The following is a 22,248-nucleotide window of genomic DNA, read 5'->3' on the forward strand; positions in this document are numbered from 1 at the left end:
AGGATAAAATGTTTGCTGAATCGTTAATATTCATTGAATGAGTGAGTTAATGCATTAAATGATACTTATTAATTTTATGTTAGTGGGGAAATGGGTATTAAATATTTTAAACATAAAGCCAAACAGAGTATTTAATGGTGAAGGAAGAGTATTTCACCTCTTGGTGTTTTCTAAGACAATGACCAGTTATGCCTTGTAAAGAACAAGTTAGTATAAATATGATTCAGAACTTAGTTTTGAACAAAACCTAAAGAGCAGTGTTGCATGGAATGACTGACCTTGCTTCTTTAGAAGGTGGAGAAAGGGAAATAAACATAAGGGGTCTCTTATGTGCTTTGCCCTTTGTAGATATCATTTAATCTCAACTGTATGCAGGGAAGCCTTTTTAGTTATTGTTTTTATAGATGAGAAAATTGGAGCCTTTCAGTAGCTAATAATAGCAAGATCCAATTCAGACCCTTTGACCTAAAAGTCTATGTTGCTATCTTGCCACACCTCCCTTATGTAACAGCAAAAGCAACTCATTGCTATTGAATATCATCTATTAATATCCATCTATTAATATTCATGTCTACCAGAAGGCTCTCTGGTAGACATGAAAAAGGAGTCATTCGGAGTCATTTGGATATGATCCAGGAACTGAGCAGAGGATTAAACATAGTAACCAAGCATTTGTCACCTAAAACTAGAGTCGTGAAACTAAAATTATGTCCAAGCAAAAAGTGTAACTGGGGATCAAGTGTGAATCAATGAAGAGAGATGTTTTCAACAGTACAGGGGTTAGAGGATCCCTTACGGACGCCCCTGAGGTCAGTTTACCAACGATAAGCATTTTTGGAGAACTTTATGCATGTCTGTAAAGGACACTAGGGTGGGTCTAGCGGGGCACGGGGTAGTGGTTAATATCTCCCTAGAACTTTGCCAGGAGACAGAGGAAAGTGAGTCATACCAGGTATCAGTATTCACCTGGACGAGTGAGCAACGACGTTTGGGACCAGAAGAGATCGAACCAGTGAAGTCCCTGAGCCTTTGTTTACATGGCAAGGGTAGGTTCCTATCAAGGACCAGAAGACCTATGTCATGTCTCAGGAAGCAGACAGCCAAAGGCAGGACTCGTTACATACGGTGCCAAACGAAAATGCCAGGACCTTATTCAAGACAGCAACTGCTGAGCACTAAACCAAATACTGGGCCTCTAAGAGCTGGGGCCTGGGCAGCTTTGCAGGTCTTGCACCCCTACCCAGGGGGAAGACACTCTCAGAGCAAACGCTGCAAGTTAATGCAGCGCACAGAAAAAAGAAGGGGGCCCATCCCCCGCCCTGCTAAAGCCTCTCCCCCGTGCTGGCCGCACATCTGGAATAAGATGCAGCCTGGCGCTGGGTCTCCCAGCCGCCTGGCGCCCCCGCCCCACTGGCCTCGGTGGGGAAAGCGGGGGGCGGAGCCCTCCGCGCTCTCGGGAGGGGGCGGGGGCGGGGCTGCGCCGAGACCCTGCGGCCCCCGCCCGGCGACCCCGCGCCGTTCGCGCGGCTGCTGCGCCTCCGGAGGAGCCGCCGGAGACCCGGCGCTGTGGCACCCGAAAGCAGGTCCGCGCGGCTCCTTGCCCTCGCGTCCCTCTTTCTCGCTTATTTTCCTTATTTTCCTCTCTCGTTCCTTCCTCCCGCCCCCCAACCGCGGCGGCGGCGGCGGCGGCGGCAGAAACGTCTGGAACACCCGGGCTGAGAGCACTGCCCGCCGAGCCGCCGCGGGCCCCGCCGCCGCTGGGCTCCTCTGGGCTCGTCTTCCTCTGTGCGCCCGCGGTGGGCTCGGGGCACCGGCCTTGGCCACCCACCCCCGCCCCCAGAGCCCGGCGGTCGTTGGAGGCCGGCTGTCCTTGGACAGAGGAAGTCGCTCTTCTGCTCGGAGAGATCCTGGCGAGGAGAGCAGATGGGCGCTGTCCCCTGGCAATGTCCCCGCAGCCGGGAGGATGCTGTAGTTCCTTCCGTCCTGGAGGTAGGTTCTGGGCAGCACAACGCAGCCTTGCTAGGAGTTAATCCTCTCTTTCTTTCCTTTTTCTTTTTTTAGGGCCGCCCCGGTGGCATATGGAGGTTCCCAGGCTAGGATGCGAATTGGAGCTGTAGTCACCGGTCTACACCACAGCCACAGCAACGCTGGATCCAAGCCGGGCCTGTGACCCACAGCACAGCTCACGGGAACGCTGCATCTGTAACCCACGGAGCAAGGCCAGGGATGGAACCTGCCACCTCATGGATACTAGTCAGGTTTAACCGCTGAGCCACGAGGGGAACTCCTAGGAGTTAATTCTTAATTCCCCTTTGCAGACAAGACTGAAAAGATCGAGCGATTTGTCTGAGGTCCCAGCTCGGACCCTCCTTCCCAGGAACTGCCCTGGTTGTGGCTTAAATATTCGCCCTTGGTGGCCACGTGTGTCCCAGATGCCCTGGTTGGACGACAGAAATTGAGCCAACCTCGTAAACAACCAGGTTTTTCTCTTAAATATCCCTGCTCAGGGATGAAGGGGCGCGCCTGTTGTATAATGGGAGGAGCCAAGTTGGAGCGATCAGGTCAGCCGGCAAGGCCATTTCTATATAATGTGCACACTTTTGACTTTGCAGAGTGGAGCTAGGTCCCAGAGAGTAACAGAAAAGTGGAGGGAAGAGCTGCCTCCATCCCCGTAGCTCGAGAGAATTTTGGTACAGACCCAAACGCTTGCAGATTGACGACATGCAAAGAGCCTGGATGTGCTGCTGGCTAGAGATTCAACCCCAGCCTTGTTTCATCCCAAAGCTGATTCATTTCCATTGCAGGGGTCAGGTAAGGTTAATGAGTACTTATACATTAATAGTTAGGTGGGGAAAAAAATACTAGCGGGAAACTGAGAACACGGCAGCTATTGGTTGGAAACCAGAGAATAATTGCAAAATGTGATGGGGGAAGGAAAGGAGGTAGTAAAAGCACCTCGGGACTAAGATCCAGACGAAGACAGAAGGTAACCAAACTCCTAGACCACATTCCTGACCACGTTTGAGGCTCCTGCTTCCCCATCTCTCATGTATTGCATTCTGCCACTCGACTACACCACACCAGCACAACAGGTAGCTCAGAGATGCACCACGACCTGTTGGCAAAACATAGTGATTCTTTTTAGTTTTTATCTTACTTGACCTCTCTTCTGCATTCAAGATTCCTGGCTACTTCTCTCTCTTTGAAACAATCTCTTCAGGCTTTCCTGTCACCTCTTTTCTGGTTTTCTGTCTAACTATTCAGCACCTGCTTATTAGTCTCCAGCCTTTTGATTGTTGGTGTTTCCTGGGTCTGTTATGATCCACTAAACCTCTGGGGGGAAAAACCCAACTAATTCAGCTTGCAGCTGAAGCAATAACCACCTCCCCCCTTTCCACTCCTTTAGGTGTTTTTCCTAACAACAACCATGGTATAAAGTTGGAGACAAGTATAAAAAAGAAAGAAACAAAAGAAACAACCATCAAACTCAGGCAGCAGCAAAGTGCTTTCATTTCCTCACGTGGAATATTGAAAAACATGTACTCTGGAGTCCACATTTAATCAAATCAGTAATTTGTACTTCTTCATCAAAGACAAACCAAACAAAAACCCAACCCTCCTCTCTCTGTACGGTCCTCGCTGAAGCCACTGCATGCTCATGACTTCACCCATCAGCTTTATACTGATGACTTCTGACTGTCCTGAGTCCAGATTTCTCTCCTGAGCTCCACACTCAAATCTCCAAATGTGGGCTGGAAGTGACCACTCAGAGGTCCCGTAGGCACCTCAACTCAAGTGGATATATCCCAAGTGGGATTTCCACCCAAACCAGTCTTTCTAGTCCACGTTTGGTTTTTTTGTTTGTTTTTTGCGTTTTAGGGCTGCATGCGTGGCATATTCAACCCCAGGCTGGGGTTGAACCGGAGCTACAGCTGTTGGCCTATGCCACAGCCACAGCAACACCAGATCCAAGCTGTGTCTGTGACCTACACCACGACTCACGGCAATGGCAGATCCTTAATCCACTGAGCCAGGCCAGGGATGGAACCTGCAACTTCATGGTTCCTAGTCGGATTCATTTCCGCTGCACCACGACGGGAACTCCGAGCATCTTGATGGATGGCAGTGCCTCCCACTCAGACCCCTTTCCTCCTTCACGTCTGCAGTTTTCTTCTCTGCTCCATCCTCACTGCCATTTCCTTAGATCCAACTGATGCTGCGGCTTCCCGACTGCTTTCCTTGCTTTCAGGGTCACCCCTCGTCCCTTCCGCACTTGCTGATCACACACTCATGTTTGTGTTCTTTGAATCTCCCCGCCTAGATGAGGTGAACTCTCGCATTGCATAAAAGACCCTTCCTTCCTGGTCTCTTCCCTGTCTCTACTCCAGGGTCATTTTCCCCACGTGTAACGTTCCTTCTTAAGCTCTCTCCCAGCCTGGGTACGTTTTTCTCTCCCTGTAACACGTCTCCCCATTTCTTTCCCAGGCAGACTTTAAAGCTCAGGTGTCACTTCTCACAGGATTTTATTATTATTATTTCTTTATATATATATTTTTTCCATTGCACAGCATGGTGACCCAGTTACACATACATGTATACATTCTTTTGTTGTTGTTGTTGTTGTTGCTATTTCTTGGGCCGCTCCCGCGGCATATGGAGGTTCCCAGGCTAGGGGTCGAATTGGAGCTGTAGCCACCAGCCTACGCCAGAGCCACAGCAACGCGGGATCCGAGCCGCGTCTGCAACCTACACCACAGCTCACGGCAACGCCGGATCGTTCACCCACTGAGCAAGGCCAGGGACCGAACCCACAACCTCATGGTTCCTAGTCGGATTCGTTAACCACTGCGCCACGACGGGAACTCCCATGTATACATTCTTTTTTCTCACGTTATGTGTTCTGTCATAATCGACTAGACAGAGTTCCCAGTGCCACACAGCTGGATCCCATTGCGAATCCATCCCGAAGGCAACATTCTTCCTCTGTTTACCCCAAGCTTCTCATGGGATGTTTATTCTGACATTCCTCCAGGCTAGGTTAAGTCTCCCTTGTATTTATTCCTGTGATGTTCAATACTTCCTTCTCTGCTAACACTTATCACCCTGTATCATAACGTGCTGTTTCTTTCCCTTTCTTCACCTTAAACTGTGAATTCCTTGAGGGCAGGGATTAGGGCTTTTTTTTTTCTAGGTAATTCGAACACAGCGGTGGGCATTCAGTAAAGTTTGGAATGCATGAATGATGTGCTTAAAATAGAGACGTGATTATCTCGTTCCTGAGCCTTGTCCAGCCCTTGAAAGTACACCCGTCCCAGATGATAAATCATAGAATAAGAGTCACTGTGTTACTAAGAGAAATGAAGCCCCAGATTTTTTAGTTACAACCAAAGTGGGCAGGTGGGCCCAGCATCACTGTGTTAAGATCTTGTTCAGTCGGTTCTAGCAAGTTAGGCTGGCACTGCTGAGAAAGCGTGACAGTGATCTCGAAGTAGGAAACGATGATAACGTTGTAAGAAGGTCCAAGTGTGAGGGTCTCTCTAGGTCCTGCCACAAACATCTTTACACTGTGATGTTTCCCTAACGTGAAACATACTCATAAGGACCAAAGACAAGGGAAAGGTTGTCCCCTGCCAAAGCCTGAAGCCAAGTTCATGAAAGGGAATCTTTGCCCCAGAGTTTGTTTGCGAAGAGTGGCTTCGGGTTTCTAACAGTAAAAGCTCGTTTCCGAGGTCACACCGTTTGTTAGATGTCAAGCCGGGAGTTGTTCCACGCGCTGCACGCCATAGGTCGCTGTGTGGTTTTTGAGGACAGGGCCTGGTGGTTTTACTTAGTCTCACACACACAGCACGGGTCGTGGTCCTGCCACAGTGGGCAATGAGCATTAGAATGAAGGAAGGAGGGCACCTGCTTTACCACAGGGGGGTCAGTGAGAGGGGAGGACGTGCATTTCTCCGAGGATGGAATGCTTTAGAATTTCTTGGGGGAATCTGTATTTACTTCGGAAGTAAACCTTATCAACAACAACAACAAAAAGCCAAAAAAATGTTTTGGATATCAGAAAGATCTCTGTCGAGTTGCTGAATCAGCAGTCGCTGTTTCGGAGGACGATGGCGCATTTTTTTCTGAAATGTTGGCATAAGAGGTGTTAGGGCAGAATGGTTCCGTGTGGAGTTTGGAGTTGCCCTTCCTACCCGAATAGCTGAGCAAAGTATTTGACCCAGTCATTTAACAAATGACTCAGTTTTGCCATCTGTAAAATGGGGGTGATAATACAACTAGGGTTGTTGAGAGACATGAATAGTTAATATACAACCTTCAAAGTAGTATATCTCTTTTCTTGCCACCAATTACTATCTCTCTAGGTGTCAATTTACTTTTTGGTAAATATTTTTTTCTGTGTTTTTTTCCCCTCCTCTTCCGTGCCTTTTTCCCTCTTTTGTCTTTCTCTACTTTTTTTTAACTCTCTCTCTCTCCCTGCCTGACTGAATTTCTTCTTAATATTCTCATACTTCTTCCTCACATGCTTAAAAATGACTAATGACTATGAATTTAGTAAATTTACAAATGTAGCAAAAATTACAAAATAAACTTAATAGTAACTACTAAAACCCTGTTTTCCTTTTTCCAAACTGATTTCTGGCCTCTGCCATATTTTTGCATATTTTAAAAAATATTTATAGATCAGTGAATATATTCATGTTGATTTAGTTCTGCTTTTCTTCCCCATCATCTAACTTTATACTGAAGGGGTTCAGAAGGTCCCCCCTACCCCGCCCCCGTATGCTCTTTTGGCATGAGGACTATTTTAAGCTGAAGGCAATTAAGAATCAACAGATGTAGAAAGTAGCCTTCTTGGCATTTCCCTTTATCTGACTGAGAGCAGAGACTTCTGAGAAATGAGGCTGTCATAAATTCTCTCCTCAGCATGGGCTTAACTCTTAGACAAGAGACCAAAAGCAAAGGGAGCGTAAATCCCCTCTCTGGGAGTTTCATGGCCATGAAGAAGACAGCAAAGATCACTTGCATATTTATAAACTAATATTATCACAAACTTTTACAAAAATTCCACTGGAGGAGTTCTCGACATGGCACAGCGGAAACGAATCTGGCTAGTATCCATGAGGACGCAGGTTCAATTCTTGGCCTCGCTCAGTGGGTTAAGGATCCAGGGTTGCCAAGAGCTGTGGAGTAGGTCAAAGACTTGGCTCGGATCCCGTGTTGCTGTGGCTCTGGTGTAGGCCGGTGGCTACAGCTCCGATTGGACCCCTAGCCTGGGAACCTCCGTAAGTGGTAGGTGAGGCCCTAAAAAGACAAAAAAAAAGAAAAATAAATTCCACTGGAGTATTGGAGTGTAGGTGGTTTACAATGCAGTGTTCGTTTCAGGTGTACAGCAAAGCAATTCAGTTATGCTTATATACGTATGTCCATTCTTTTTCAGATTCTTCTCCCATATAGGTTATTACACAGTACTGAGTAGATTTCCCTGTGCTATACAGTAGGTCCTTAGTTTTATATACAGTGGTGTGGATATGTTAATCCCAAGCCCCAGCATTTCCCCTTTGGCAACCATAAATTTGGTTTCGAAATCTTTGAGTCTGTTTCTATTTTTACATACTTTTTTTCATATCAAGTTTATTCTCCTAAAAATGTGTTTGTTTTTCCTAAAGAAGCTTACTTGTTCTTTCCATAGAAGGCTTTTTTTTTTTTTTTTTTTTTTTTTGTCTTTTTTTGTCTTTTTTAAGGGCACGCCCGAGGCTTATGGAGGTTCCCAGGCTAGGCGTCTAATCGGAGCCGTAGCCTCCAGCCTTACACCACAGCCACAGCAACGCGAGATCCGAGTCACAGCAATGCCTGCTCCTTAACCCAATGAGCGAGGCCAGGGATCAAACCCGCAACCTCATGGTTCCTAGTTGGATTTGTTTCTGCTGCGTCACAACGGGAACTCCATAGAAGGCTTTTCTCATCTCCCTCTTTCCCCTAATAAGTTAGGTAGATAAGCCTCTAACCTCTTAGGAACCAGTTAGCTACTAGCTACTTCCTAAGTATGAATAAGGCTTTTTTCTTGTGTTAATTTGTCTTTTGTCACTTTAATCCCCAGGAACTAAACCTAAGAGGGTGGAGCAAAAGTTTTTTTCCTTCCCACGTAGTTCATAAGCCATGATCAAGGTAGACCATATGCTTGTTAATTTTTTTTTTTTTTTTTTTTTTTTGTCTTTTTGCTATTTCTTTGGGCCGCTCCCTCGGCATATGGAGGTTCCCAGGCTAGGGGGTCTAATTGGAGCTGTAGCCCCTGGCTTACGCCAGAGCCACAGCAGTGCGGGATCCGAGCTGGATCCGAGCCGTGTCTGCAACCTACAGCACAGCTCACGGCAACGCTGGATCCTTAACCCACTGAGCAAGGCCAGGGACTGAACCCACAACCTCATGATTCCTAGTTGGATTCGTTAACCACTGCACCACGATGGGAACTCCAGTGCTTGTTAATTTTTACGATGATGGTGTCATGTACCACAGTTTGTCACCTTCCCTCCTTGTATCTAATATTTTACTCTTAAAATATCTCCTTCCTTCATGACACTTTGCTTTACCTTCCCTGCTCCATAAGGTATATACAAACACGTGCAAGCATAATCATGTAAATATATGAAATTTGCTGCATTTGTTGTCTCGATCTTCAGTCTTGTGGAAAAAAAGTAAAACCAGGCAGTGCTGCTCTCCTGAGAGTCTCTTTTCTCTAAAGAGCTGATCGAGGTACCAGTCATAAACTATTGTACTTGGAGTTCTTAAACTCTAATCATTTCTTAACAGCCACGGAAACCGGCAGGGCAGTAAAGAGAGGTGGGGTTGGGGTTGGTCTGACCAGTAAAAAATGCTCGCTTTGATTTGAGTTTCCCTCTCCTGGAGCTTCTTTTGTCACTGGTTCAGTACATACAGAATCCAGAAGAATTTATAAGGAAAATCTGTCACCATTACTTTGTTTCTGTTGTGGTGTTTGGCTTTTAAATTTTGGAAGCAGCCAAATTTTAAAGGAGATTTAGCATTTCAGAGTTTTTCCATTAAGTGTGGTTCCATAAGCTAATGTTTATTGGATCAGTTTATATTATCATTTGGTTCGTAATGATGGTTATAAACCTTGGCTCAATAATTACCATGTGAGCAGCACTGGACCATGGGGCTACAAAAGCCCAAGGTGTGGCCCTCAACTCTGAGAAATTTATAACACAGTTAGTTAAGTGAGAAACCCAAACCGTGAGTGCTGAGGGACTTGTAAATCATAGTGTGCCTTTTTTTTTTTTTTTTGTCTTTTTGCCTTTTCTAGGGCCGTTCCCATGGCATATGGAGGTTCCCAGGCTAGGGGTCCAGTTGGAGCTGTAGCCACTGGCCTACACCAGAGCCACAGCAACGAGGGATCCGAGCGGCGTCTGCGACCTACGCCACAGGTCACGGCAACGCCGGATCCTTAACCCACTGAGCAAGGCCAGGGATCAAACCTGCAACCTCATGGTTCCTAGCCGGATTTGTTTCCGCTGCGCCACGACGGGAACTCTGAAACAATCCAATTTTTAATTTACCTATTCTGTTCCAAGCACATGGCTCTAGCTGAGGAAGACACGTAGTCTTAATAGTAAAGAAATGCAACATAAAATTTTTGACTCTTTGTAGACAATTGCTAAGCCTTGAGTTTGCTTCTAAACCTAAAAGAAAATTTGGAGCCACTTTTCCATACTCTGGAGCATAAGAATATATTATAATAAATTTTCCTAAGTTCATTCTAGAGAATTCTGAAGATTCCATTATAAACCAGTACAGGCTGGAAAACAAGTTGGGGATAATATCAGAGGCCCTCCCATCATTTTTTAGATGGCTAAGCTAAGAAGTAAAGTCAGGGAGAAAGCAGGACTGGTAACATATATGCCTGAGGACCGTCCTCCCCACCCCCCGACCTTGAGAGGTTGGATTGGCATCCTCCTAACTCCATGCTGTGGGTTCCGATAAAAGTTAGGGATCCAACCCATATCCTCATAGATCCTAGTCGGGTTCATTACCGCTGAGCCACAACAGGAGCTCCTCTGTTTTATTTTTTAATTGAAGTACAGTTGATTTACAATGTTGTGTTAGTTGGGAGGTGTTTTTTTTTGTTTGTTTGTTTTTTTGTTTTTTTTTTGTCTTTTTAGGCCTGCACCCACAGCATCTCGAAGTTCCCAGGGTCGCTTTGGAGCTGTCGCTGCTGGTCTACACCACAGCCACAGCAACGCCAGATCCGAGCTATGTCTATAACCTACACTGCAGCTCACGGCAATGCCAGATCCTTAACCCACTGAGCGAGGCCAGGGATGGAACCTGTGTCCTCATGGATACTAATCGGGTTCCTTACTGCTGAGCCACAGTGGAAACTCCGGGACATATTTGAAAAGCAAAGTTTGAGACCTCTAAGAATTAATAAACATGAGTTTTGCTACAACTCTTTACTCAGGCACAAGCTTCCCTTATAAGAAATAAGGGATCTTCACTGGCTCTTTTCCTTTGTAAAGAAGTAGCTAGGGATTTCACAGAATTTCTTTGGTTTATTCCTAGTGGTTTGAAACTTAGATGTTTCAGGATAAGATAATATGCATTGTTAGTTAACATGCCTAAGTTAGTAGAAAGGCTTCCAGTCAAAAAGCTTCCTTCCGGGAGTTCTCGTCGTGGCTCAGCAGTAATGAACCTGATTAGTATCCATGAGGATGTGGGTTCGATCTCTGGCCTTGCTCAGTGGGCTAAGGATCTGGTGTTGCCGTGAGCTGTGGTGTAGGTTAAGATGAGGCTTGGATCCTCTGTTGCTGTGGCTGTGGTGTAGGCTGGCAGCTGTAGCTCTGATTCCACCGCTAGCCTGGGAACTTCCATATGCTACAGGTGTAGCCCTAAAAAAACCAACCCCCCCCAAACCATGAACATATTTTTATGAAGATTTGTTAATTAATACATTTTATCAAGTACCTACTGGTATATCAGATGTAATTCTAAGGTCTAAGATTATATCAGTGAACAAAGCAAATAAAAATTTGTGCCCTTTTATAGCTTATATTCTACTGGAAGGAGAAAAACAAACCTAATAAGGACATTGCATACTATATTATAACGTGATAGTTGCTATCAACAAAAATGAGATGTGGCAGATGAAGAATGCTAGGAGGAGGAGCCGCAGTGTTAAGTTGGGAGGTTCAGTAGGCCTCATAAGAAGTTACCATTTTAGGAAAAACTTGAAGGAACTGAAAGAATGAGCCAAATAGAAAAATAGAGGAAGAACTTTCTAGGCAAAAGGAGCAACTAGGGCAAAGGCCATGAGGTGGGTCAGTGTAGGTATGAGGTATAACACGGAGGTAGATGTTGCTACATCCCAATAGTAAAGGGGGACTTGACATCAGAGAAGTAGGAGTGGGACCTTCAGATTGGAAAGGCCTTGAGCTTTTGCTCTAAGAGAAATACAAAATAGATGAATACATGCTGGGAAGTCTTTAAACATGAGACGTGTATATTTTCAACAGAGTATCCCCACTTCCTGATCCTAGGCTTCCCAGGTATTGCTATCAGTTTGGGTCTCACCTTTCCAAAGGTTTTTCTTTGTGATTTCATACATACATGGGTACGTATAGAAATACATGGTTTTGTTTTATGAGGGCTTGTGTGTCTGTCTGTCTACATGCATGCATGTTAACATAAATGAACTTACATGCCCTGTGTTAATTAGCAACTTGCTTTTTATTATTAATATGTCTTGGATAACTTTCTTTGTCAAGACAGTACATATATTTCTATCTCATTCATTTTAACTATTGCATAATATTTCATTTTATGCATAGGCTACATTTTGTTTAACTATATCCTTATTGATAAGTATTTAGATTCTAATTTCTCTCCTCCCTCCTTTCCATATTGAATTATTATTGTCTTAATCTATATTTAATAACATAAAGTTAAATGTTACATGAGACATGGAAGGAAATTAAAAAATTAAAGTTTAGGAGTTCTCGTTGTGGCTCAGAGGAAACAAATCTGACTAGCATCCATGAGGACACAGGTTCGATCCTTGGCCTTGCTCAGTGGGTTAAAGACCTGGCGTTGCCATGAGCTGTGGGGTAGGTCACAGACGCAGCTCAGATCCTGAGCTCTTGTGGCTGTGGCATGGGCCGGCAGCTGTAGCTCTGAATCCTCCCTTCCCCTGGGAACCTCCATATGCTGCATGTGTGGCCCTAAAAAGACAAAAAGAACCCCCAAAATAAAATAAAGTTTAGGAGTTCCCGTCGTGGTGCAGCGGAAACGAATCCAACTAGGAACCATGAGGTTGCAGATTCCATCCCTGGCCTTGATCAGTGGGTTAAGGATCCGGTGTTGCTGTGGCTGTGGCGTAGGCTGGCCGCTACAGCGCCAATTAGACCCCTAGCCTGGGAACCTCAATGTGCCGCACCCAGTGTGGCCCTAAAAAGGACAAAAGGACAAAAATTAAAGTTTGGAAGTTCCCATTGTGGGTGAGCTGGTTAAGAACCCGACTAGTATCCATGAGGATGCAGGTTCAATCCCTGGCCTTGCTCACAGGGCTAAGGATCTGGTGTAAGCCGCAGACTTGTCCAGATATGGTTGCTGTGGTAGGTAGGTAGGCAGCTGCAGCTGATTTGACCTGTAGCCTGGGAACTTCCATATGCTGCAGGTACAGCCCTACAAAAAAAAAAAAAAAAAAAAAAAAAAAATTGGAGTTCCCATTGTGGCGCAGTGAAAACAAATCTGGCTAATATCCATGAGGATTTGGGTTTGATCCCTGGCCTCACTCAGTGGGTCAGAGATCAGGGGTTGCCATGAGCTATGGTATAGGTCACAGACGTGGCTCTAATCCTGCATTGCTGTGGCTGTGGTGTAGGCTGGCAGCTGTAGGTCTGATTTGACTACTAATCTGGGAATTTCCATATGCAAAAAAAAAAGTTTATATTGCCTTCTGTCAGAAAAGCAATATATGTTTCCTAAATTGGAATCACTTAGATTTATCTCAATGGAAAAGAGGCTTCAATGACTTCCTAGGCAAGGACTTGTCTAACGTTTACTGTTCAGGAATCCATGGGAATCATAAGAGCTGGAGCCCAGTTACTCTGAGCTTTGCTGAGAGTACACTCAGGTCTTTAGCCATAGGTCAATGTCAGTAGAAAGTGAGGAACCAGCATCCGCGATCTGCTTCTTCTATGCTGGGCTCTCTTTTTTATGACTGCCTATAGCCTGCACCTGTACACCGTTCAGCCAGCTCTGTTGCTGGCTCATGTGTGTGAGTCTTGTCTTCCCAACCTTGATGTCTGCCTCTGGGGGCAGGGACCATGTCTTACACTCCTTTTTCTCCCAAAGTGTCCAGCTGATCAGCTGAGCCCTAGGATCATTTTTTTTTTTTTTTTTTTTATCTTTTTCGGGCTGCACCCATGGCATATGGAAGTTCCCAGGCTAGGGGTCTAATCAGAGCTGCAGTTGCCTGCCTACACCACAGCCACAGCAACACCAGATTGGAGCCATTTCTATGACCTACACCACAGCTCAGGGCAACGCCAGATCCTTAACCCACTGATCAAGGCCAGGAATTGAACCCATAACCTCATGGATACTAGTCGGGTTTGTTACCGCTGAGCCGCAGTGGGAACTCACGTTATTTTTAATGTATGTTTTAATTATCTTTAAAATTGTATTTGCCAAGTAAATTTTATTTGGTTTAGAACAAAGCTTGGGTTAAAATTTCTGCCATGGAATATCGGCACTTCTTTTAAGTTTGCCATTTTTCACTGGTCTGTTTTTTTTCACACCCAGGCTTTGCACTGCTAGCATAGTACACACATGCTTTGTTCACTTAAATACCAGGCAGAAGACAGGTAACCCTGCTTTGCCCATGCTTACATCACAGCAAAATGGTCAACTGTGCAATAACTGGAAAATTATCACGGTAATATCATATAAATAATTTCGCATTTATTTATGTGTATGATAAAGAATGAGATGAGATTTGAATCCTTACTAGTACCCAGTGGCTGTCAGTAAATGCTAGTTGCTGTCCTCTCCCTTTGGAAGGAAATAATTAGGCTTATGAATTTAAAAGGGAGACCAGTTTAAAGAAGTTCGGGTATATTCACAGAGATGGCAGGAATTTTATTCCAGGGTTTGTTCTAAACCTTTTAACTAGCTGGAGTAAAGAATATTCTTACCCAGGAGTTTCCTGCCGTGGTTCAGTGGTAACGAACCTGACTAGTATCCGTGAGGATGCAGGTTGATCCCTGGCCTCACTCAGTGGGTTAAGGATCAGCATTGCCATGAGCTGTGGTGTAGGTTGCAAATGAGGCTTGGATCCCGTGTTGTTGTGGCTGTGGTGTAGGCCGGCAGCTGTAGCTCTGATTTGACCCCTAGCCTGGGAACCTCCATATGCCACAGGTGCAGCCCTCAAAAGCAAAAAAAGAAAAAGAATACTGTCACACTTATTTCAGATGTGCAGAGATTTGTTGTGTTATAAGATTAAAATGCAGATTTATTTTAAAAAGCTATCTATGTTATTCTTGGTGTTATGTATTTTCTCTTCGGGGTACTTAAAGTGCAACCATGAGGGAAAAGGGATCCCCCTAAATTAAAAAGTGATCCTCACATTTTTAAAAAAACCCTGGAGGAGTTACTTCTTAATGATTAGAGTTTCTTTTTGGGGTGACGAAAAAGTTTTAGAAAGGGCTGGTGGTGATGGCCACATAACATTGTGAATATAATTAATGCCACTGAATCAGACACTTAAAAATGACTAAAATCGGAGTTCCCTAGTGGCCTAGCAGGTTAAGAATCTGGCATTGTCACTGCTGTCATGCATGTTTGATCCCAGGCCCGGGAATTTTTGTATGCTGCAGGCACAGCGAAAAAAACAAAAGGCTTAAACGACAAAAGTTATTTTATGTATATTTTACCACAATAAAGAATGATAAAGGCGTTCCCATTGTGGCTCAGTGGTTAACGAACCCGACTAGCATTCATGAGGACGCGGGTTTCATCCCTGGCCTTGCTCAGTGGGTTAAGGATCCGGCATTGCTGTGAGCTGTGGTTTAGGTCTCAGAGGTGGCTCGGATCTTGTGTTGCTGTGGCTGTGGTATAGGCCAGCAGCTACAGCTCTGGTTCAGCCCTTGGGCTGGGAACCTAGATGTGTGCAGCCCTAAAAAGCGCCCCCCCCCCAGAAAAAAGAACTTCTTAACAATGTCCAAATTTTTTCATCTTTCACTTCATTCAATATTGAACGCCTGATACATGCCTCAGTGGGCGTAAGAGGAGGAAGAATCAGGACAGTGATGTGACTGTAAAGAGAACTGAACAGCAAGGCAAGTTCAGTAATCAGCCCTTCAGAGTTACCCTGTGGCACAGTGGGTTAAGGATCCCCCGTTGTCACTGCAGCAGCTCAGGTTGCTGCTGTGTTTCAGGTTCCATCCCTGGCCCAGGAACTTCCACTTGCTGTGGATGTAGCCAAAAAGAAAAGAAAAGTAATGGGCATTTCACTCATCTCGCTTTATCATCATGACAGCTCTGTAAGGAAGGCATTATGGTTGCTTCCGTTGTCTGCTGGGGAGGTTTGGATGAAACAACTTGTCAAGGCTGGTGAAGAGTGGAGCCAGAAGCTCTTAGCAGATGTCCTGTTCTGTCACTTGACATCCTTCATGTTTTCAGACTATAACCTGCCTATTGAATACAGACTTAACTTCCGATTCTACTTCTGGTTTAGCAAAGAGAACATTAGCAGGACAGCATGGTTCAAATACAGCTCCCCCTTCAAATCTCTAGTGGGTCTTTGCACTGAAACCTGATGCTGACTGTACTGGGGATTCTTTCACTTCCTCTCCAAATCTGTGCTGTCTTCCGGCTTGTACTCTTGCTAGAAGGCAGGGCTTGAGAGGAGACCCCTGTTTTGTCATCTCCAGCCCAAGACAGGAAGTTTACACAGAGCAAAACCATTTGCTAGAACTGGTTTTGATCTTTACTGAAGTTGCCGTTAGAGTTGGAGATACTGTGGGTCAGGATTCTGTTGCACTAAGAGAAAGATATAAAAATCTCTCTCCGACATGTGAATGTCTTCCTTTCCCACCCCCTTGCCAGGAGCGCCGGAAAAGGATCCCAGCCGATTTCAGACATTGGTTATCCGTGTGAAGCCCAGTGATCGAGAAGGAAATCTGGTCATAACCAGCTTTTGGTGGAGAAAAAAGGACCCCGGGGAGCTGTGAGACCTGGACATCTCCCCAGGGCCAGCTTGTTTGGAGAGCCTCTGTCTTGCTGGTAGCTGCTGGACTAGGGCCTGGGCCCGAGAAGTTTGCTCTCTGGTGCTTTCTCTGGCGCCTGGAGAGCTGTCATGAAGAGAAGCTCCTGGACCTTAATAGACGTGGATCTTGGTTGATGTCTTTATGGGGAAGCTGGCAAGGTGGGGGCTGTTGTCCTTCCAGTGCCACGGATCATAACTGAGGTGAGTTGTTTTTTCCTAAAGTTCATACTGAGAATCTTGACTCTTTTTTGGTGTGTGCTTTCACAAGTGGGTTGGTTAAATTGGCACATCTCATGCTGGACCATAAGTATGAATCACCTGGAGATCTTGTTAAAAGGCAGCAGAATTCAGGAGGTGTGGGGTGGGCCTGGGGTTCTGCATTTCTGATGAGTTCCAAGGTGACCTCGGTGCTGCAGGTCCGTGACACGCGAGTAACAAGGGCTTAAACCCTCTGGGTTTATGGCTTTATGGGGGGGAAGGGGGCAGGGGATGCTGGCAGAATGAAGGTATTTGGCTGGGCACATGATTTATGTAGTGAGCCTGGGAGAAAAATCAGACGTCATCCCTGCCCTGGTTGTACCTCCTGTGATGGATCATCTTGGAGTTTGGGGTTTGTGTTAACTAGTTCCTAGTTGTGGTAAGCCGCGTCTCGCACGTGAAGAGGATGTCGGGCTGCTCTTAGATCGCGTGGGCCACTTGGAGCGGAGCCAGAAGTATTTTCATCATGTGGGGGGTTAAGGAGCCGTTCATGCCTCAGCTTGAACACAGCTAGTGTAGCCGTGGTCACTTGAACATTTCCGCTTCAGGTGAAAATTATGCATCTAGAAAAATAGCTGGTGTCTGCCTCCTGCCATTTGGGGAAAGATTGTGAGGCATGTGACTCTAAGACACGATTGAAAGTCAGTTCAAGTGAGGAAGGTAGGCCGTCTGTTTACCTTGTGGAAAGAGGGCCGAGAGAGTGCTGCTCTTTCACTTGAGTACGTCCCTGTTCTAGATGCTCCCTGTTTTTCTGAAAGCCACTTTTAATCCAAAAGCGACAAGCAAAGAGGGAAAAAATAAAAGAGTGATGGGAAGTGTATCTGTTCTGTGGGAAAAAACAGCCACGGGAGGAGAAAGGGAGAAGGAGGAGAGAGGTGGCCCAGGAAGTCACAGCTTTGCAAAATGAATAAAAGAAGCCGCAGCCTGATGGGATTCATCAGGCATGGGAGTTTTTCTACAAAAGTAGCTTGTGTCTTCCTCAGCTAGAGCCATGTGCTTGGGACAGAATAAGTCAATTAAAAATTGGGTTGTTTTGGAGTTCCCATCGTGGTGCAACAGAAACGAATCTGATTGAACCTGAGGTTGCAGGTTCAATCTCTGGCCTTGCTCAGTGGGTTAAGGATCTGGCGTTGCTGTGGCTGTGGCGTAGGCCGGTGGCTACAGCTCCGATTAGACCCCTAGCCTGGGAACCTCCATATGCTGTGGGTGCAGCCCTAAAAAGCAAAAATAAATAAATAATAAAAAATAAAAATTGTGTTGTCTCAGTGAACGTACTGAAACTATTTGTGGCTGAGTCAAGGACAATCAGTAATCAAAGGTCAGTGGTGTCAACGAGCCTGGTGAGGCCTTGGGTGAACCCTTTCAGCCATCCCAGACAGAGGGGAGTTCCTTCTGTTTGAAATAAACTTCATATAACATTCTTTTCTGTCATGGAGGATAATAGAGGTGTTACTTAAAATTTTAACAACCTGGAGTTCCTGCTGTGGCGCAGCGGGATCGGTGGCATCGCTGCAGTGCCGGAATACGGGTTCGATCCCTGGCCCAGCACAGTGGGTTAAAGGATCTGGTGTTGCTGAAGCTGCAGTGTAGGTCACAACTGCAGCTGGATCTGATCCCTGGCCCAGGAACTCCATATGCCCTGGGGCAGCCAAAAAAGAAAAAAAAATTTAACAACCGATGTGGCACAAACACTGACCGGTCAGAACAGAAGCTACTGTAAATAGCCCGCGTAACAGCAAACTCCTGGTGGGCTGTAAGAAGTGCTCGGGGCTGAATGTCAGCCTAAACCGTCTCAGGTTTTCATGAACCTTTGTAGGAGCAGAAACCGTAAAGTACAGATGACATGTCATCACATCATCGTATTCCTCTCACTGAAGTCAGCGCTTGGGCCCCTTCTCTCAGGTGAGGCCACTTCGCTGTCTTTTCAGGCCCAGAGCATCCCCTCCTTCTGGCTGTGTAGCTTCTGCAGCCTTCCCTCGAGTTCTCTTACATCACTGCAGGTGACTCGGAATCCTACCTGAGTAGAAGGGCAAATGCGTGTATTCTTTAGAAAAGAATTACAGCAGAAACTGGAACGGTCAACCACTCCATCCTTGCGTGCAAAGCATCGTGACCCTGCTTGATTTTTCTCCCTCATCAAGGGGTACAGGTCAAGAGGAGTATTATTTTAACCCGTCAGTGAAGCACCTGAGGCTCTGGTTAAGCAGCCTGTGAAATGTCAGACTGCTAGTTAGCCGGGTTTAAGTTGCCTGTTTGCGCTAAGTTCAGGTTTCTCCTGTACTTTTCTTCATCCTCTCAAGCATCCTCCTCAGACCTGTGACAACCCTTACTGTTCTCTTCTGGCATTTGTTTGCTTTTTATGTCAAAGTTTGAAACCTTTGTGCATTAAAAAGGATCCTAATTCTGTTTCTTTGGGCAGCATTATTCACGCGTTCGTCATAACCTTTGCATCCATTAAGGCCTTTACTCCCCAAGAATAAATATTTGAGAGCGGGGTTTCTCAAGCTTTGTTATGATTAAAAATCTCCTACGGAGGAGTTTCCTGATGGCCTAGTAGTTAAGGATCCAGCGTTGTCACAGCTGTGGTGTGGGTTTCCATCTGTGACCCGGGAACTTTTATATGCTGTGGGAATGGCGAAAAAAAAAAAAAATCACCTGAGGAACTTACTAAAACTCAGATTTCTGGGCCCCTCTCCAGCAGTCTGATTCAGTAGGCCAGGGCCCAGGCCTGAGAATTTGAGAATCTGACAGCTCCCAGGTAATTTTAATGCTACCATCCAGCAACCATGCCTTTAGACTACAGGCACGGCTTCAGTCAGTATTTTAATATAACGTATTTATGGTTTAGTGAACAGGCTTTGTGGGCTTAATAACGCAGAGTATAGGGGCAGAATTCCTGGGTTTGAGTATTGATGCCATCACACATATAAGCTCTACTCTCCTGAGGAAGTTAAACAGTCTGTGCCTTTGTTTCCTAATCTGTAAAATGGGAACAATGATACCATCTACCTCATGTGGTGTGTGTGAGGATGAAATGACTTAACAGTGCCAGGCACAGACTATCCCTCTCTGTGTTTGCTGTTATTGTTACTGAGCCTTGCTCAATTCATAATTACACTTTAACACCACCATGAAGAATTCACACAGGTATCGAATGTTCTTTTTTGATGTAGATGTTCCCCAGGGCTTAATCATAAGTTAAGCATGTTCCTATGTGTGTGTGAGTAGATGTCCTGGGCTGTGAGCTAGCTCTTTCCACTGAGGGGAGAGACAGTAGATGATGACCTGGTCACGCAGGGCTTTATGTATCATCTTAAAAGCTTGGACTTAATTCTGACAGTGATGAAAGCCATCGACAGAGTTGGAAGCTGCGGAATCCAATCAGATTTGCATTTTGTTTTGTTTTGTTTTGTTTTTCAGGGCTGCACCTATGACATATGGAGGTTCCCAGGCTAGGGGTCAAATTAAAGCTACAGCTGCCAGCCTACACCACAGCCACAGCAATGCAGGATCTGAGCCGAGTCGGCAACCTAAAGCGCAGTTCACTGCAGTGCCGGATCCTTAACCCGCTGAGCGAGGCCAGGGATGGAACCCGCATCCTCATGGATACCAGTGGGGTTTGTTTTCCACTGAGCCACAATGGGAACTCTCGAGATTTTAGAAGTGTCTCCTGCTGCAGTGTGGAGGCCAGTTTGGAAGGTGAGACTAGAGGCAGAGAGCTGTTTGAATAGACAGCTGCAGTCATCCTGAGAGAATTAACAAAGGCTCAAACAAAGGCAGGAGCAGAAAGCTCCGAGCAGGGATACCGTGGTTCAGGTGATGGAAGGGAGCTCACGATGTAACTCAGAAAGGAAAAGTGATATTGTATTCAGACCCCTTACCTTATGCCTCTTCTCTTCATCAAAGCTCCAGGGAGCTGAGGACTGAGCCTTCCTCTGTGGTCCCAGCCCCTAATGCCTAGCAGGTCCGTGATGGATGTTGGGTGAGTCGGGCTGAGGGGGAATAAATCAGGTCCTCCTTGTGGGTACAGGTGCCTATGTGATCTGCCCCCTGTGTCTCTCCCCAACCTCATCCCATCTCTCTCATCTTTGTTCTTATCACACTGGCTTTCCTTTAGGCCTTTGAAAATGTCCAGCTGTCACCTCTAGTCCAGGGGGTGTCGAATTACTGCCCTTAGGCCAAATTTGTCTTGCTACCTATTTTTTATAATTGAATGATTCTTTAAATTCTATAGTGCTTTATAATTTTCAAAAGTTTCACATATGAAACTTTATATATATAATCCCATAATATAATATATAATCCCGTAATAACTCCTTTTAAGAAAAGAATCCTCTCCTTCTATATTGCCCCTCTCTCCTCCCCTCCCCCCACTAGTAATTACGAGTATGTTGTCTATATCTGTGAGTCTGCCTCTTTTTTGGTATATTCACTAGTTTGTTGTAATTTTTACATTCCACATATAAGTGATAGCATACAGTATTTGTCTTTCTCTGTCTGACTTATTTCACTTGGCAGAATGCCCTCCGAGTCCATCCATGTTGCTGCATATGACAAAATTTCATTCTTTTAAAAAATACATTAAAAAATTTTATTAAAATATAATTGATTTACAAATCAACTCTAGCTGTGCCAGAAATTTCATTCTTTTTTATGGCTGAGTAGTAACCATTATATGTATGTGTGTATCACATCTTCTCTACTCATTCATCTGCCGACAGACCCTTAGGTCGTTTTCCTGTCTTGGCAATTACAAATAATGTTGCCATGAACATGAGGCGCATGTATCTGTTTCAGTTAGTGTTCTGTTTTTTTTCAGATATGTATCCAGGAGTAGAATTTTTGGATCATATGGTAGTTCTATTTTTAGTTTTTTGAGCAATCGCCATGCTGTTTTCCACACTAATTTATAGTCCTGCCAACAGAGTAGAGGGATTCTCTTTTTTTCCACATCCTTGCCAACATTTATTATGTGTGTTCTTTTTTTTGGGCTGTACCTGAGGCCTGTGGAAGTTCCCGGGCCAGGGATTGAACCCACACCATAGCAGTGACCCAAGCCACTGCAGTGACAATGCTGGTTACTTAACCCCCTGAGCCACATGGGAACTCTTGTGTTCTTTTTGAGGATGGCCATTCTGCCAGGTGTGAGGTGATATTTCATGTTGGTTTTGATTTGCGTTTCCCTGATGATGTTGAGCATCTCTTGCTGCCTATTTTTATAAAGTTTTATTAGAACACAGGCACGCCCATTTGATTATGTATTATCTATGGCTACTTTAGTGCTTAATACAGGGTAGAGTAACTGACTTATGAAACCCACAATGTTTATTGTCTGACCTTCTACAGAAAAAGTTTGCTAATTCTTTGCTCTCGTTCCTTGGGATTGTTGTGATTGCTGATTTACTGCTCTACCATTGGGAGTTCCCATTGTGGCACAACAGAAACAAATTGACTTGTATCCATGGGGTTTTGGGTTTGATCCCTGGTCTTGCTCAGTGTGTTAAAGATCTGGCATTGCCATGAGCTGTGGTGTAGGTCACAGATGTACTCTGAACCCGTGTTGCTGTGGCTTTGGCATAGCTTGGCAGCTGCAGCTCTGATTTGACCCCTAGCCTGGGAACTTCCATATGCTGCAGGTGTGACCCCGAAAATAAAAAACCAAAAAAATAAACTTCCAAAAACTCTACCATCAACAAAGCTACAGTAATTGA

At 45.3% G+C, this 22,248-nt stretch overlaps 1 protein-coding gene across 1 annotated transcript; it reads left to right on the forward strand.

Annotated features, from left to right (window-relative positions):
• LOC110261965 (junctophilin-2-like) lies at nt 1,038-16,480 on the forward strand. The gene is made up of 3 exons (XM_021100554.1): nt 1,038-1,046; nt 1,329-1,989; nt 16,120-16,480. The coding sequence occupies exons 1-3, from the start codon at nt 1,038-1,040 to the stop codon at nt 16,242-16,244; spliced, it is 795 nt and encodes a 264-aa protein (XP_020956213.1). The 3' UTR covers nt 16,245-16,480.

This window comes from Sus scrofa, chromosome 8, assembly GCF_000003025.6.
Source record: "Sus scrofa isolate TJ Tabasco breed Duroc chromosome 8, Sscrofa11.1, whole genome shotgun sequence".
NCBI classification, from domain to species: domain Eukaryota; kingdom Metazoa; phylum Chordata; class Mammalia; order Artiodactyla; family Suidae; genus Sus; species Sus scrofa.